Source organism: Larus michahellis, chromosome 8, assembly GCF_964199755.1.
Source record: "Larus michahellis chromosome 8, bLarMic1.1, whole genome shotgun sequence".
Classification (NCBI taxonomy): domain Eukaryota; kingdom Metazoa; phylum Chordata; class Aves; order Charadriiformes; family Laridae; genus Larus; species Larus michahellis.
In genome coordinates, this window is record NC_133903.1 from 17,641,799 (window position 1) to 17,658,658 (window position 16,860).

The following is a 16,860-nucleotide window of genomic DNA, read 5'->3' on the forward strand; positions in this document are numbered from 1 at the left end:
AGCTCCCCTGAGGTCTTGCAGCACACACAGAGGAACCAGGAGAGCGAAAGGACAGTGACCTGGAGATCCAAGCAGAGCCAGGAAGAGGGTTAAAGCCTAACTCCCCCCCTGCCCTGCGCGTTACCAGGGGGCCTTGCTTTTCTTTGGACTCAGCACAGAAGGTCAACTGGTTATCAAGGTGCAAGACACTTCCAGTCAGAGCTGCTGAGTGATAGGTCCCACTCAGGGCACTGTGCTTCAGGAAGGACGCGGCTCAGAGGAGAGCAAGGACAACCCGGAGAAAATGAGAAAATGTGATTTGGGAAGGTAATGGAGAGAAATAAGTTTGTTTATGCTCGACAGGCGCAACTAAGGGAGTCTGAGGCTTGACGTGTGTGAAGTCTTTTGTAGAGAAGAAACAGAAAAACAGACAAAACCATCAAAACTTCTGGGTTTGAGCGGTGCGTTGCAAACTTTGTATGCCACCGGCTGCCGCGGGGAAGGGAGGATCCTGTGGATCGGGTCACCCCACGGCGCTGGCTCTGACGGGGCTCCCGTGTTTGCAGAAAGCAGCTGCTTGGGTAAGGGTTGGTGTGTTTGTAAATTTGGTTATCGCCATGACCGAAGCCCCAGCCCTTCTTGGAGGGCAATACCGTCATTGCTTATCACAGATCGCCGTCTGAGTCACCCAAAGGGCGTTTGTCACGGCTTATCAGTCGCGAGGTGCTCCTCATCTTCCCCTAGCGAGTAAGGCAAGCTTGATTTGTTTTTTCTATTTGTGGCTATAAGGAAGGAATTTGTCATTTAGTGCTTAAATATTCACCAGAAATATCAGGAAGGGTGAGATAAGCTGTGGAAGCCTTTATAGGTCCTCTTCAAAATTAACCTTTTTTTTTTTTTTTTTCTAATGGGTGATGGTTTCACGGGAAAAGAAGGCGTGCGCACCTGGGGTTTGGAAATCGTGCTTTTATTTTGGTATTCGCCTAAGCGGGAGGGCTGCGGTCACACGGCAGGGAAGTGTGCACCAGCTCGTCTCTCCTTATCGCCCGAGGTCAGGAACAAAAGGCACTCTGTTCCCACCGGCGCTGGGTCGGTAAGCCTTGCGCCCGGCTTCTCCTGGACTTTGCTTCCCTCCTGCCTCGCAGAAGCAGCCGGCAGCTCCTGGCGGTGCCTGCTCCCGGAGCTGGATTTGACTTGGGCAAAGAGGCCATGTGTCCGCAGGTAGGTTTTGAGCGCTGACATGGAACGAGGAAGGATTGGGTTTCTAAGGGGGCGGCAGATCTCCATCCCGGGGACTGCTCTCAGCCCCGGAGGTGCCGGGAAGAGGCAGGTTGGGCATCAGCCCTCTTGCTGTTTTCTTACCGAGTACGTCGTTGTGTGCGGCATATTTAGAATCACAGAACGGTTTGGGTTGGAAGGGACCTTAAAGACCATCCAGTGCCACCCCCCGGCCCTGGGCAGGGACACCTCCCACCAGCCCAGGTTGCTCCAAGCCCTGTCCAACCTGCCCTTGAACACCTCCAGGGATAGGGCAGCCACATTTAGGAATGGTTCTTTCCTCCCTGTAGTCCATGGGATGTGTGCACGTGATGGTATCTCCGTAGTCCTCTCTGCACGGGGTCTTCTTTGGGGAGCTGGACCAGGAGGGACGGTGGCTGCAGGCTTTCAGGGTGCTGAGGACAGTCCGCAAGATCTGGTGTCTTGTGAGTTGTTTTCTAGGTTGGGGGTTTTTCTGCGGCGGCGGGGGGGTGTTTCAATTTGCCCCTACAGCTGCAGCGTGGTTCTCTTGCCCAGCCTTGAGGGGAATTATCGAGCGTAGCGGCCTTTAAACCCAGCTTCAGGGGCTGGGTTGTGAAAGTTGCCTCCACCCGAGGCTGAGAGCAGGCTCCCTGGCTTCTCCGAAAAGTGGACATTGCCCAAATATTTGGGAAGAGGGAAATATTGTGGCTGAGAAGCCGGTGCTTTGCTGCTGGTGTTGGCCCCCGGTGTGTATTATGGGTTTTGGCTGCCGGTGCCCGGAGGTCGCGCTGCCGTGGGGCACTGCGGGCCTTCGAGGGTGCTTCTCTTAATGCAGGCTCAGGCGGAACCATAAATGCAACTTAACCTCCCTTCTCCCTGGCTTTAAATTGATTTAAGCCCATTTAAGCGCAGGTTGCCTGCTGCTGGGTGGGCACGCGTCCCCGGCAGGCTAATGCCACATCACTGTTGGCCGTGCCGGGCTGGGCATCGCCGTCCGGGCTATCTCGGTGGGATGTTCTTCATCTCCTCTCCTTTCAGACAGAGCCTGTCCCGCAGTGTGGTGTCTCCGGGTGTTCCCGAGCAGGGCTGGGGGCCCTGGCCGCGGTCAGCAGGCGAAGGTGTCCTTGGAGGGTGGGTTTTGTAGCCGGTCCGTCTCCATCCGTCTCCCCCTGCGTGCAATCAGTGCTGGCGTTATCACAAATAGGCTCACACTTGCTGGGAAAACAGAGTTGTTTTTCCTTTTCCTCTCCCCCCCCCACCCCCCCCTTCCCCTCCCAAGCTTCCGAGTGTTTGCAGCCAAGGACGGCAGAGCTTTGGGATGCCGGGATGGCTCCAGGAACGAGCCCTGCAGAAAATGCCTGGGAGGAATTTCCCTGGGAGCCAGACTTTGCTCTCCTCTCCAAGGCAACGCCTTGCTAAAGCTTCTGTCCATCACAGATCAAAGCCAGGACCTTGCAGGTGACTCCCAATAGTCTTGTTTCCTCCCCTCGTACTCAAACAGCTTTTTTTTTATTTTTTTTTTTAATCAGTGCGGTTTTTACAGCACTTTACAACATTTAATCAAATGGTCTGTACTTGAGCGATCGATGAGCTGCTGCTGGAGAAGTCTCCTCAAGGCGGTTTCGTTGTCGCGTCACCCTGATGCTGATTTCATCCCCCTGTTTCCTTTTAGAAGCAGGAGGGCTCGCTGCCGGGCTTTCAAATTCCCGGCGTTTTGCCCAAATCCCTCTAAAAGCTCCGAGATGTGGCCGATGTCGTGCTCAGCGGGTCTGGCACCGGGGGGAAATCCCGCAGGGTGTCGGGGATGGGGACTCCGGTTGAACCGTGGTCCTGGTTCAGTTCGGGGGCTCTGTGTGCATCCGTCCCAGCTTTTTAAGGTCTGAGGTTTACCTGAAGGGTGCGTTTTATTTGAGAAAAACTTCAAACGCACTGATACAGTTGACACCGAGCCCGTTCTGAACGTGGTAGGGACGTTCCTGACGAGTCCCCCCAGCACTTGCGGCCTGGCCAAGCCCATGGACGTCTTTAAGTATATTTGATTTTTATTTTTTTTTTTAAGCTGGAAAAAGTGCTTACTTTCTGCTTGCTCACAGAAAGCCAAATTTGACCGAATGTGAGATGTGGCGGGGGTGGGGGTGGGGTGTTTAAAGGCTCAGTGCACAAACTGGCTGCTCGTGAGGCCATAAAAAAGAGCTTTCTGTGCCCCGCGGCCGCACCTTTGCCCAGGGCCCAGGGCTTGGGTTTGCTTTGCTTCAGCAGACGTTTGGTAATACCTCACCTACGTCCCCTTGCTTTGCCTGTGTCCTCCTTGCATCTTTTCTTGAGGTTTAGCTGCTTAATCTGTGATGAAATGTAAAGCAAAGTTCTCCACGCTCCTGCTCGGAAGGACTTTGTTTACAGTTTCGACTGCCTCTTAACTCATTGACCGATTAGGTTTAATTTTAATAGGGCTCTTGCTTTTGGAAACCTCATCTCGGCTAGTATTACAGGAGGAAAAAAAGAATCTTATTTGCTAAATACAAAGAAAGTTTGCGAATTGTGTTACAGATCATCTTTTAAAAAAAAAATAAATAAAAAAATCAATAAATCACTGCACATCCTCAGCGCGGCTGAAGGAGGATGGTCAATGTGCTGCTCTCAAGGGTTGCTCCCTCATTCAGCCTGGCCCTTACCGGTCTTTCCCATCAATAAGGTGTTTTGTAGTGATTTGATAAATTAATCGTCTAACTCAGGGATGTTCTGATGGCCTGAGCTGTTCAGCTCCTGGTTATGCTTTGTGTTGAGAGGGTCAGCGACGGTAACCGCAACAGGGGTGGGTTTTAAATCAATTTACTGGTGGGTTGGAGTGTTTTGGGGTGGTGTTTTTGTTTCTTTGGAATAGTTTACTTTGTGCTCATTATAATACTTGAGTTTATAGTTAAATTCAAGCTTTTCCAGTGGGAAGGGCTGGGTTTTGTATTTTAAAAAAAAAACAAAAAAAAACCCAAAACAAACAAACAACAAACAAACAGGATTTACTTCAGTGTCTGGAAGCAAAGTTATTTCCAGGTTGGCATTAAATCTTTTTCAGACAGGCAAAAAGTATCCCTTTGAAGGACGCAGGGAAGTCTGCCAAGGCGGATGGCCGCTGTCACCCCCAAGCCCTCTCTGCTGCAGGACGTCCCCGCCGCCTCCCACCCTGTGGAGCTGGGCCAGGCCACCGCGTAGCTCCATCGCTGCTGTGGGCGCTGGGGACGTGCGGTGCCGGCTGGAGGTGGCGGGGGGGGGGTGGTTTCCCCCAAAACAAAGCGGGGGGGAGACCGGGGAGCTGCCGGGCTCGGCTCAGGGACGCTGCAATGTCCTGGGGTGTCCGGGAACGAGCTGGCAGGGCAAACCTCCGCTGACAAATCTCCCTCGCCCTCCTTCTGCTCCAGTGTTAAGAGCCTGACCGGTGTTTCTAGGAAGTGCAGCATAAAGCCAGTAAAGCACTTAAGCAAGTCCCCAGCTTTAGGTATGTAATTTAGGTCTTGCTGGATTTATGCTTTTTAAAGTGTGGGGGGGCGGGGTTAGGAGGCTTTTGTTTTGATCTTGGAGGCTAGTGAAAGCCGCCTTCTCCCATGCCAGGGATGATGTTGGCTGCAGCAGCCTCTCCTCTGTTTGAATCCAGTTCACTTGAACAGCCCTGTCTTACCTGAAGGGGTTATCGAACATGGGGACAGTCTGCCCAGGGAAGCGGTGGAGTCGCCATCCCTGGAGGTATTTAACAGAGGGGCAGACGTGGTGCTGACGGACACGGGTTAGTGATCAGTTTTGTCAGAATTAGGTTGATGGTTGGACTCGATGATCTGAAACGTCCCTTCCAACTGAGGCGATTCTATGATTCTAGGAATTCTCCTGGTGATGACTTTAGACTCCGGCTCTGTGAAGGTTCATGTCATGTTTAACTTCAGGGAGGTGTCCTAGAGAGATGCTGATGTCCGTAAGTCCATGAAAGCTGAACCAAGGTTACAAGAGGGGCTTCTGTCTGTCTGTCTGTCTCCATCCATCACCCATTTGTGTGTGCTCAGAGGGCGCAGGGGTGATGAGAGTGAAGCAAGGGCCTTCGCTCGGTTGCTTTGCTCCCCAGTGTCCAGGCAGAACAGGGACTGCTGCTGAGCAGTTCTCCATCCATCCCTCCCAGTTTTTCAGAGCACCCGTACACCTTCTTGCTAGCCCTTTTTGGCCTCGCATGTGTCAAGGCAGCCTGGGGGTTTGTGGGTGATGCAAAATGAGGCGTTGGTTGGATCTCGAGCCGCTTTGCACCAGTGGAAGCTGCAGAAGTTCTTTGGGGTGTGGAGTATTTACCCGAAAGGGGAGAATCAGGCTGGCGAGAGCAGCCTCTGCGAAGTCAAGGCAACACGATGGCAGCGGGACTTTTCTCTCTCGCTCTGGTGCTCTCCTGCCGTACAAACACGGCACGTGCCCGAAACGCTGCTCTTCTACGGGAGGCCAACGTCTGCAGCAACGAGCAGGACCCTTCCGCCCTGCCGTGTACGCGCCCTGCTGTGAATGAACAGCTCTAATGTAGTTGTTCGTTCAGCTGTCGCAAGGACAGTATGGCTGTGTTTTCTTTCCAGCTGCTGTAATACAGGGCTTTGAGAAATCTCCTTTTTCTCAAAAAAAAGACAAAAAAAAAAAACCCTTGGAGAAGGCGCGGAGAGCTGTTCTGCGTGCCCTCTGGCAGAGGAAGGGAAGGTTTGCTTCACTCTTGGTGCCTGCGGTCCAAACGCTGCCACTTTGCCCTGCTGGCGCAAGTTTGATCCCTCTGAGTGAACTCCAGATGGAGCAAATGGCTTTTCATCAGCATCTTTTTCTCCCGAGGCAGGGCAGGAGGGCTCCCGTCCCTCTGCCCGACACCTCCGGTGGCAGAGGATCAGCTGGAGCTCAGCACCAGCACCGACAGATCCCACCGCGATGGAGAGATCCCAGAGCCAAACCTGACTTGATTTGTTCTGGGGTGCGCTGGGGAAATCCCATAAATGCTGGAAAAATCCCATAAATGCTGGGAACTGAGCTGGCACCTTGATGGGTAACGAGAGCGTTTGCTTTAGGAGGGTGTTTCTTCTAGTGCTCCCTCCAAATGTGGGGATGGTTCTAGGCTCATCCGTGCCAGGGATGGTTCTAGGACCATCCCTGCCCACATGTACGAGCGAGCGAGCAGGACCGAAGATAAATGCCTTGAGGGGCCGAACTGGGAGGAAAACCCCGTCCTCCCTGCTCATATAAAGTGGTGTCTTAAAAACCAAACCGTGATTCTTTCCCAGAGCCTGCCGCGGGTACCAGATGGCGGGGCAAAATATTCAGCGCAAAATATTCCAGATGCCGTTCCAGCAGAAAGTGGGGGTGATTCGGGTGTCCTGCTGCTGCGGTCCCTGCAAATTAGATGCTGTAATGGAGATTTATAAAGCAGCTTATTTTCTGTTGAGGGATGGAAGGTGCCCTCGTGTTACTAGAGGAGGAGGAAAGTGCTTTAAGGGCCAGCCGGTGGTTTTGAATAGTCTTTTTTTCAGAGAATTGAGATTAATAACGTGTCCGCCTAAAATGGAGTGGGTGAAAGCAGCGGTGATCGGAACCGCTGAGTAAGCAGCGGGTAATCCCTCCTGGACTCGACAAATCTGTACTCGCTCAAAAACCTCCCTCCACCTCTTTATTTAGTATATATTTCTGCCCTCTGTTTTACAAACACTGCCCTTGCAAAGCTTGCGGGGCCCGGGGCGGTGCTTGGTCCTTGGCCCTGGAGCCAGAGCAGCACCTGGACGCGGGGTACGGCTCACGCTGGCTTCAGGAGCTTGGATTTCCGTGCTTAGAAACGCAACGCAGCAATAATTAGCTGCTGTGTGGCGAAACTGCTATAGTATCTTTTTTTTTTTTTTCCCTCTTGTGTTTCTTTTTCCCAGGCAAATGAGGTGACTGACAGTGCTTACATGGGCTCCGAGAGCACGTACAGCGAGTGCGAAACCTTCACGGATGAAGACACCAGCACACTAGTACATCACGAGATGCACGACGAAGTAGAAACGGACAGTGCCATTGACTCCACCGTGCACTCGGAATTCACGGATCCCATCGAGGAGCCGGATCATGGGTGAGTGGGAACGGCGAAGAGCAAAACTCACTGCCCGGGGTAGGAACCGCTGGCAAACCGGGAGCAGACAGGGAGCGAGGGAGATGCGGCCCGAGAATTTAAAAAAAAGCGGGCTGAGTCTGTCCTGCTGGAACTGGTTGGTTTGTTCTTTGTCTCTGTAACTTCATGTAAGACCAAAATAGCTCTTCTTCAAGAATAATCATCATAATTAGACTGCAGCATGTGTAGGCTGTTTTGGAGCTCGGCCTGGCAATCTCTTTGAGTTAATCATTGCTTGCCTTGGGAGAACTTCTGTACCCTCATTAACATCTTTAACCTCACAAGTAAGTTCTCAGATGATCCAAACACCTGAGATACTTGCAGTTTTTCATCTATCGCTTAAGCCAGAAACGCAACATATAATTTTCAAGTCAGGAGGGGAACTCATCGTGTTCTTGTTTTTCCTAAACATGCGTGCGCCCTTTGATGTGCAGCCACCTCCTGTAATAACTGGTTTTAGACTTGTGCCTGAAGCGCAGAAGAGTGAGCTAAGATCATCTTCCCCGGCTCTGAACCGCTGCTGGCGAAACTGCTCCTGGGCCCGCCTCGTTTCCTACATTTTGCAGGAAAAGTGTTTTTTTGGGGTGAAAATGGGATGCTGGTAGGCGGGAAGGGATGGAATAACTCCTTTAACAGCGACCCAAGGTCTGCGCTGAAACCTCTGGAACCATCGTTGATTAAGGTCTGCTCATGTATATATTTTTTTTTTTGGCCAAAAATACATCGCTCAGGCTTGATGCACTGGTGAGTACTTCCAGTTCCTATTGCTTTTAGAAAGCACCAGGCTTCCCTCCCACCCCAAAATCACATCTGGAGACGCGGGAGATGAGTGGTCAGTGCTCACCTCGGCACCGGGCCTGAAAGGGTGCTGTGGATTAGGGAAGAAATGGGATTAGCTGGCTAGGCTCTCCTCGCCCGAGTGCCTTCAGCTCAGTGACAGTTAAATCGGGATATAATCAGCTGCCGAGTGCCCTGACCGCCGAGCGGAGGGTCTCCGGAGGGGCCATGGCAGCCTGTGTGCGCTCTCATCCTCTGGGGAAAATGGCGTGCCTCGGATTCACCTACCTGTAGGTACAAAACGCTTTGCTTGGGACTTTTTTTTTTTTTTTTTTTTTTTAAGATTAGGTTGTTCTTGAGGCTTTCCTGGTACTCCCAGCATGGGTCTGGGAAGGGCGAGCGTCCTTTGGGCGCTCTGGCCAAGCGGGGTGGTGCCTGTTGCCAAGTGTGTTAAAGGTGCGCAGATTCTGGGTAGCCAAAAAAAATCAAGGAAAACGTTCAGTTGGCTTAAAGATTTGGAAGGCTTGAGATGAAAACCTTTGGGAAGTGTATTCCCAAGTTGTTGAGGGGTGGTTTTGGTGCCGTCAGACCCCAGGCAGGACAATGGGGAGGGACTCTGGATCAGGGAGGGGAACGACAGGACAAGGGAAAATGGTTTTAAACTGGAAGAGGGGAGATTGAGATGAGATCTGAGGAAGAAATTGTTTGCTGTGAGGGTGGTGAGCCCCTGGCCCAGGCTACCCAGAGAAGCTGTGGCTGCCCCATCCCTGGAGGTGTTCAAGGGCAGGTTGGAGGGGGCTTGGAGCAACCTGGTGTGGTGGGAGATGTCCCTGCCCAGGGCAGGGGGTGGCACTGGGTGCTCTTTAAGGTCCCTTCCAACCCAAACCACTCTGTGATTCTCTGACAGCAGTTTTCCACCTGTAGGGCCCAGAGCTCTTCCAGGGGCCAGTCAGTAAGTACAAGCAGCTGCAGGACTGAATCAAAGCTTCAACACTGCTTTTCAGTAGCTGATAAAGCTCAACATATCTGAGGTGGTTTGACGTTAAGAGGTTATTTGGGCTGTGTGTCCTAAAGATCTGTTGGACTCTGGATCTCGACGCTGCTGGAGCCCCCAGTAGCTATCTATGAAATACTCGTACGATTTATTGCCCGAAGCAGCCCTGGCTGAGGGTTTCCGGGTGCCTGATCAGATCTGCTGTCCTACGGTGCTTGTCGAACCGCAGCCCTCGATTTAGACGTTAGGGGTTGGGTTTCACTGATGAGTTTAAAAATTACACACACACACACACACACACCCCCGCCACCTTGTGTTCCTGGAGAGATTTCCCATGCTTTTGGCAACGGTCTGCTGGGTGCGGGGTCCGACTCGGCGCCAGGGAGGATGGATCTGACGGATCCCGCTGCGGGAAGAACGGGGCTTCACAAGAGGACAAGGAAGATGTGTGGATGCCTACAAGCTGGCCTGGGCTTGTATGCGGTTAAATAGAGATGTGTTGCGGCTGGAACGCTGACATGTTTTTTATTAACGGGATAAGGGCAAATCCTTCAGATGGTGCAGGTTTTTGTCATAAATGGCTTATCTGTAATCTTTTTTTTTTCCTTTCTGATTTAGTACAGCAATCTAGTCATACCCCCATTTTCCCCTCTCCTAGCAAGCGGGTGAAGGTGATAGCCTGAAATATCAGATTTATAACGCAATATTTTTTTTGAGAGCGTTGAATTCTGGAGAGGAGAGTGGTGCTAGTCCCCCCCCAAAACACGTACCTGTGGCTCATAGATACACGGGCTGCTTTCACACCTGGGTTCCTACAAATCCCTCCCCCTGCTTTTTCCCCCAGCCTGCTTCCTACAAATCCCCCCCTGCTTTTTCCTCCCAGCTTGATTTTTAAAAACCTCTGAATTCCTAGGCAGCAAAGTGCTGCTCCGAGAGCGGGCATGTATTGCCGTGGTGGCTTGACTTCATTTTTCACGCCGTGCACGTGAGAAGACACTTAGAGAAGCGATGACTTCTGTGCTAAGCTGTGTCCCCTCCGAAGCAAGGGACGTCCCGGGACCTGTGCTGGGTCTGGTCGGGGTTTAGGCTGATGCTTAACACACTACGGCCTTCTGGATCCGGGCTTAAAAACACATGAAACAGTATTTTCCCTCCGCTCAAGACTGTCGTGAGGGCATGCAGCGTTTTCCCAGCAGGAGCAGGGAAAGGGCTCCTCCGTCTGCCTGGGAATTGTGTGTGTGTGGGGGGGTGTTACAGCGTTAAACCCCGCTGCTGGGCTCTTGATAGGATTATACAGCAATAAGTGAGTGTGAGCCCAGCAGTGGAATTCGAAACATATTTAAGGCGTGTTTGGGACACGCTGAGCTTTTTTTTTTTCTGCCGTGCTTTTGGCTGCACCCGTGCCGTGCAAGGGCTTGTCACCAACCCCGGGTCCTGTCCTGCAAGTCCTACCCCCAAATCCTACGTTGCAGCTGCCAGGGGAGCTTGGCGTAGAAAAAACCCGTTAGTTTCTGGTGAAAAAAAAATTGCTGCAAAGTTCCCGGTGGTGCCTGAGCTGCCTTTTTGGTGTTCAAGGTACAGGGTGAATTGCGCTGTAAGGAAGAGTTAGCCGAAATGGGGGACGTGATTTGGAAAATGGAGGTAACATGTGGAATTGGGAAGGCTGTTGCGGTGGCCACCCTCTAACGTCTTCCTCTTCACTCCCGCAGATCCCATCCGCACGACCTGCCCCTGGGCTCGGAGCTCGGCCACTCCATTGTGACGGTCATTAGCGGAGAGGAGCATTTTGAGGATTACGGAGAAGGGAATGAAGCCGATTTGTTCTCGGACAGCTTGTGTAATGGGGAAAGCAGCTTTAATAGCTCCTCGTTCCTCTCTCCCAGGTAATGCTCAGCGCCGCGCTGGCCGCCTTTTAACCGCTTTCACTCGCTTGGCATCTTCGCTTAGGCTTTGTGTCTGGGAGTTGTTTCCTTTGGGTTGGCACAGCAGTCGGCCGGCGAGAGGGGGTTCCTGGCAAAGTTTGGATACAACGGGATAATCGTCTCGGAAGTGGAAGAGGAGATGCCTCCCTCGGTCTTTCCTTTTCCTGAACCCTCCCAGCCAGAGGCGCTAATGGAAGAGCAGTCTGCGTTTCACATGTGTCCGGGGCAGCGTCGCATTCCCACTGCGATGGGGTTGTGGCTCCTCGCAGAACCTTCCGGTAGAGAAAACCACCGTGTGGCTTTACCTCTGGTCCTTTTGGATGACATTTTTCTTTCTTGTGCGCTGGTCTTTTCGGCTTTGATATAATGCTCGGTTGGATTCGCCCAAGCTGTGGCAGCCTTCCTTCCCTGGGCACCCTAAGGGATAGGTGGAGCAGGAGGCATTTCCCGCACTCCTTGCGTTAGGCTCTGAAACCAGGAAAATATGGATTTTTTTTTTTTTTCCCAGCCCCTGCAGGGTGAACTGAGGAGTACAAAACCCCTCAATACTTCCTTTCTAAGGAAAAAAAAAAAATGTAAAAGCTGGCATGATCATCCCCCAAAGTCCCTGTGATGACAGAGAGCAGCGGGGACGTGTTTCTCCATCGGGCGGCGCATCTCTGCGCAGGGCAGGAGTGGTCCCTGCCAGCCGCGCACTTGGCTTGAAGACAAGAACGTCCTTTTTTCCTTTGGGCTGATACACGTTTGTGACTTTCTGCAGCAGTACAAACCTGTCATAACTTTTTTTTTTTTTTTTTTTTTTTTTTTTTTACCTTTTGCTGTCTGCCAGTTTTCTACCAGCTCCCCAAAACCCTTGGCAGAGTTGGGTTGCAGAGGGCTGGCAGGGAAGTACTGTCACATCATCTGTCACACCTGTCAGGGCAGGGCTGACTTTCTTTTTTCCTCCCTTCTCTTCTCCTCCCTTCTCTTCTCCTCCCTTCTCTTCTCCTCCTTTCTTCTTTTCCTCTTGCAGCAGCAGTTTCGAAGGTGTTAACTAAGCCTGCAATAGGAGAGCGTTGCTCTAAAGCACGCCTAACCCCTTACGTCAGGAAACGGGTGCTCCAGGGCTTGATGGGATGGGATACCCTGCAATGGAAGGGACACGTCGCTCGTCCATGCTTGTCCTTAGATGGCACTGTGCAGAAATGCCGGTGCTGCAGCGTAGGAAGTGCTCTCGAATAAAAACCAGCCTCAGTATTCTTTTTGAGCTTCTCTTTGAGTCTGGGCCTCCAACCTAGTTCAGAAGGCTTCTGGCAAGAAAATACTCAGCTAAAGGAGCTTTGCAATCAGTTAAACTTTTTCTTTAATATCAGTCCGGAGCTCCCAGGTTACCTATGTTCCTGGTGTTCAAATCTTGCTCTGTCGGGGCACCGTCTCCCCTCTGCTGCTCTTTGGATCTTATCCACAACCTGATGCTCTGCAGCATCTTTCCTCTGCTGGGAGGGGCTCACTTGGCACGTGGCCACGCGGCTCCTGGCCGTTTATACTGGAGACTCGCTGCTGGGGCTTGCTGGGAGGCGGGCTGCAGATAAACCCTGCAAAACCTCTGGAGTTAAGAACGCGGTTCTGTTGGAAACAGAGGATTTCCTCATGCCTTTCAGGTCCCTTACCTTGGTTTATCGTTGCGTGCATGAAGATCCTTAGCTGATCATTCTCTGAGGTTGTGCTGGTGTTTTGAACACAGCCCTGCCTCCCTAGTATGTTTAAATGTAGTGAAACCACAAAGAACTACAGGATATCTCTGGTTCAGGTGGAACTCTCTTGTTTGGCTGTGGTTTTAATACAAGGAACGCTATCGCTTGTGAACGGTCACATCGCCATGCACCCTTTCCATGTTACAAGAGTCTCTGAGTGGGAATAACATCGACAAATATTCCTGCCACAGCTCCAGATCTTCACCAGAGGACTCATACAAAACCCAGGAGCCTTCAGGGTACCCTACTAGAGCAGGGCAGCTTTAGATGAGACATTAGGAAGAAGTTCTTTACACTGAGGGTGGAGAGACACTGGCCCAGGGTGCGCAGAGAGGTGGTGGAGGCCCCATCCCTGGAGACATTCAAGGCCAGGCTTGATGAGGCTCTGAGCAACCTGATCTAGTTGAAGATGTCCCTGCTCACTGCCGGGGGGGTTGGACTAGATGGCCTTTAGAGGTCCCTTCCAACCCAACACATTCTATGAGTCTATGGTCATGGGGTATTGCGTTTTCCTGCTTAGTCCTTGCGTGTGTGTTTGCGATCCCTCCTCTTGGGTTGCCCCCTCTTCCCTGGCACATCCATCTGGTGAGAGAAGTCCCACTGCAGCGCTTGGTGGTAAACGAGTGGCAACTGAAGGGAAAAGCTCCTCGCACGCACCCATTTCGGCTGCCGACGTGCTGTGTCCGTATGCACCGATGCTCTGTGGAAGACGCCCATTGCTCCCCGAGATGGAGGGAGGAGGCTGGCATGGGGCAGAGCCTGGCCGCTTGCCACCAGGGGTAGGAGGGGACGCCCCGGGGGCGCAGTGCGGTGGAGCTCTCACCCACTCAACGGGCAACCAACCAACGCAACCAGAGGCCAGGAATATCTGCATGCACCCCAAGAGTTGCCAGGCTGGTCTCTGGCTTCTCTACGCTTCTCTTCCCGTTTTGGTTAACGCTGGTTAGATTCGGGTTCACACCTCGGCGAGGATGCGCCCGGCGGGGATGAGGAGGACGCACCGAAGGGGCCTCCTTGCCAAAGGGCGAGGACAGAGCCCAGAAATGGGCACGTCACTTCTTCCAGGTGCCACAAAAGCTTCTGTCACCTCTTACCCTGCGCAAAGCCTGAGCAACTCAACTGAATGCTGGTGGATAATGATTATCCTGGGTCCAAACCTGCCCTAGAGGGTAAGGGGAGTGTTTTTCAGTATTTTTATTTTTTCCAGGAACAGGAAAAAAGGAGCAATTTGGTGTTTACTGTTTTCCAGTTGCCTGTTCTAAGGGGGCTTGGAAATACTGTACAGACGGCACAAACTCAGAGGCCTGACCCTGGGGGTGGCTGGGCCGTTGACACCCCCCTGCCACCAAAATCATGTCAATGAGGGGTTTAGGCAACAGAGCTGGAGCCAGGGGACCCCTCTCAGGGTGTCCCGGGCACTCAGCATCCCCCGGGCCAGGACTTGCCAGTGTGGATCCGTATCACGGGGTTGACTAGCCCTTTCGTATGCCTTTTGGTTTTAAGCTTGCTTGTGTTTGCTCACACCTTTACCTGTCTTTCTTATTGAACTGCATTGTTTCTTCACTATTAACCTTTCTTTGATTCAAGTCCGTGGCTTCCAGAAGCACGTTTTCCTCCAGGAAGGCTCTGGAACGTGTATTTGGCCCCAAATTAACACAAATTCTTTGCTGTTCAAAATCCCTTGGCCGAACTCTGTCCTGCCCAAGTCATGTCAGGTGGGGGAAGTGGTTTGCCAAGTGTTGGTGAGTCCCTCGACAGCTTGAGTCCCGCGTCAGCAGCTGAAAATGAACCGCTGACCGGACCCAGTAGCTCCCCAGGCTGTTAAAGTCCTGTAGACCCCCCTGTCCCCTTGCCAAATGGTGTCGCCTACAGTAAGGCAACACTGCTGCTTAGCTTCCCCGTGCTTCGCTTCGTAGGAGACAGCAGATGAATCGCAACCGCCTTTTTGAGTTTAGCTGAAAAGAGGAGCTCTCTCCAATGAAAATCGGGCCCTGTGTTACTAACGGTGGGTCCGCAGCAGCGCAGGTGCTCAATTTTTCGAGCATCCCGTTGGAAAACGGTGCGACCGACCAAAGGATTTGGCTCTTGGTGCCCAGTCTGGGGATGTGTGACTTTGGTCTGCTTTTACCGAGGCAAACCAGGACCCTTGCTAGAGCCTCGTGAGACGGGTTGATTGGAAAATCATGTTGGCAAATAAACTTTGTAGTTGTGTAGGTTTGTGGGAAGCGTGCACCTCGCCTTCCCTGGGCTCCCGGAGGGGGTCCTCCAAAAGAGCCGGCTGGCACAGGGGTTTGGAAACAGGGGCCAAGCTCTAAGTCTTGGTGGAAATCCTGCTAATTTGTAGCAACTCCGTATTAACTGTGATTTGGCTTCTAAAATCGAGGGCAGGGGGGCAGGGGGAGGTGACCCAATCCACCCTGAAGGTTTTAATCGCAAGTCTTGTATGTCACGCCAAAAGCTCCCCTGCCCCACCCTACGCTCAGCTTGTGGAAGCCACGGATGAAAATCAGCCCTGTCTGTTCTGTCCTGTTGAAATGACCCTTGTGATTTCTCTAGCGCCAATCCGCTCGCTGCGAAACTGCACAGCATTATCGCAGATGAAGCTTTTGAGTTTTACTGTAGCCAGTGCCACAAACAAATCAACCGCCTCGAGGATCTTTCCGCTCGCCTGAATGATCTTGAAATGAATAGGTAACTGGGCTTGTGCGGGGCCGTTTCGCTGCGGGGAACGATGGTCTGAAAGGGAAGACTCTCCTTGTCTTGCGCAGATTTCCTTTGGCCTGCTTGCGGATGGGGATGAATTTCACCAAGGTGAACCTCTCCAGGTGGTAAAGGTTATAATAAAGTTATGGAGGGTGAGCAGAAGTTTCCTGTAGTCTGAGCCACGGAGGCTGGCAGACAGCGAGAGTCTTCCCTTCTGCCCTGGGTGACCTCTTCGCATGTCCTGCTGAGTGGTGGGCACTTCTTCACGCTCCAAGTAAATGCAGTCCTTTGCCTCGGGACTTAAAGCTGATCGCGTACAGTATTTCTGTCACCAAGGAAAAAACTGCCAGGTCTTCTGGCCGGTAATAGCCAGCATGGAGGCACCTCTAAGTTTCCGGTTCAACCTGGAAGGGCAGGTACAGCCCGTCCTCCCCCCGCAGCAGTAACCTGGAGCCATCGGCTTGTTTTCTGGGGCTTGGGACCTCTTCCGTAGATGCTCTCGCTTTGCAGCAGTAAAATCTTGCTTCGCCAGCTGCCTGCCCGCCTGTGTGCCACCACTAGCCGGGTAGACGTGATAGACACTGGGGCCTTTGTGTAGGAACATCGCGAGCTTTTGAATGTAACGTTTGAGATCTACCAGCCAGCAGCTGGATTTGCTGCTTTGACAAGTGGGGAGGGATTTCTATTTGTTCGTTTATTTTTTCAGACCTTTTTTTCAGTCTGCTGAGTGCAAGGATGGCGGTAGTAATGATAATCATTCTTCTCACATCTGGCATGCGTTTTCCAGCCCGGTTTTTGGTCACGCTCTTGGTCTCTATCTGTCCTCTGCAGGGACAGCGTGACGTGGGAGCTCTCCTGGGCTAGGTAGCGGTGGGAAGACAACTGGGAAACAAATAGGGGCTTAAATTTTTTAATGGAAAAAATACTTCTCTCCCTTTCTCGGGTGAATAGTTGACTTCGCTGTTGGAGGGCCTTGAGGGTCAGCAATGAGTCCCAGGTTATGCAGTTATTAAGGAGATCCTAGAATTCCCTGGATGCACCAGTAGCCCCACTCCATTGAGGCTTTGTCCACCAAATTTACCTGCAAAGCCGAACGGCCACCTCAGAGCCTCCTGTGGTGGATGGGATTTCCAGAGGAGGCTTCCCCATCCCATGGTGTCGTGCTGGGAATTCCATAGGTTTTGATTTAACGTGTGCACTTTGGGCTCAGGGTGAGTAGATATGGTTCCTCCCTCTGTGTTCAGGGTTTCCCCGGCACAAATTTGCTGGGAATTTGTTCCAAATGTCCCCTGCGCACCGACCTGATGGAAGGGACGTTGACCACCCTTTCTGCGCTGAGGACAGGCGAGGTGTCCCCGTGCAGTAGAGGGG

At 52.3% G+C, this 16,860-nt stretch overlaps 1 protein-coding gene across 7 annotated transcripts in view; it reads left to right on the forward strand.

Annotated features, from left to right (window-relative positions):
• RAB11FIP3 (RAB11 family interacting protein 3) overlaps nucleotides 1-16,860 on the forward strand; it is an 83,978-nt gene that overhangs the window by 51,599 nt on the left and 15,519 nt on the right. For 5 of the 7 annotated variants that reach the window (XM_074598036.1, XM_074598041.1, XM_074598040.1 and 2 more), the window contains 3 exons: nucleotides 7,134-7,321; nucleotides 10,841-11,014; nucleotides 15,343-15,477. In XM_074598036.1, coding sequence (XP_074454137.1) covers nucleotides 7,134-7,321; nucleotides 10,841-11,014; nucleotides 15,343-15,477 — 497 coding nt within the window. Of the gene's footprint in view, nucleotides 1-577; nucleotides 1,201-7,133; nucleotides 7,322-10,840; nucleotides 11,015-15,342; nucleotides 15,478-16,860 lie in introns of those variants that run through there. The other 2 variants (XM_074598042.1, XM_074598037.1) reach the window with 2 other exon arrangements.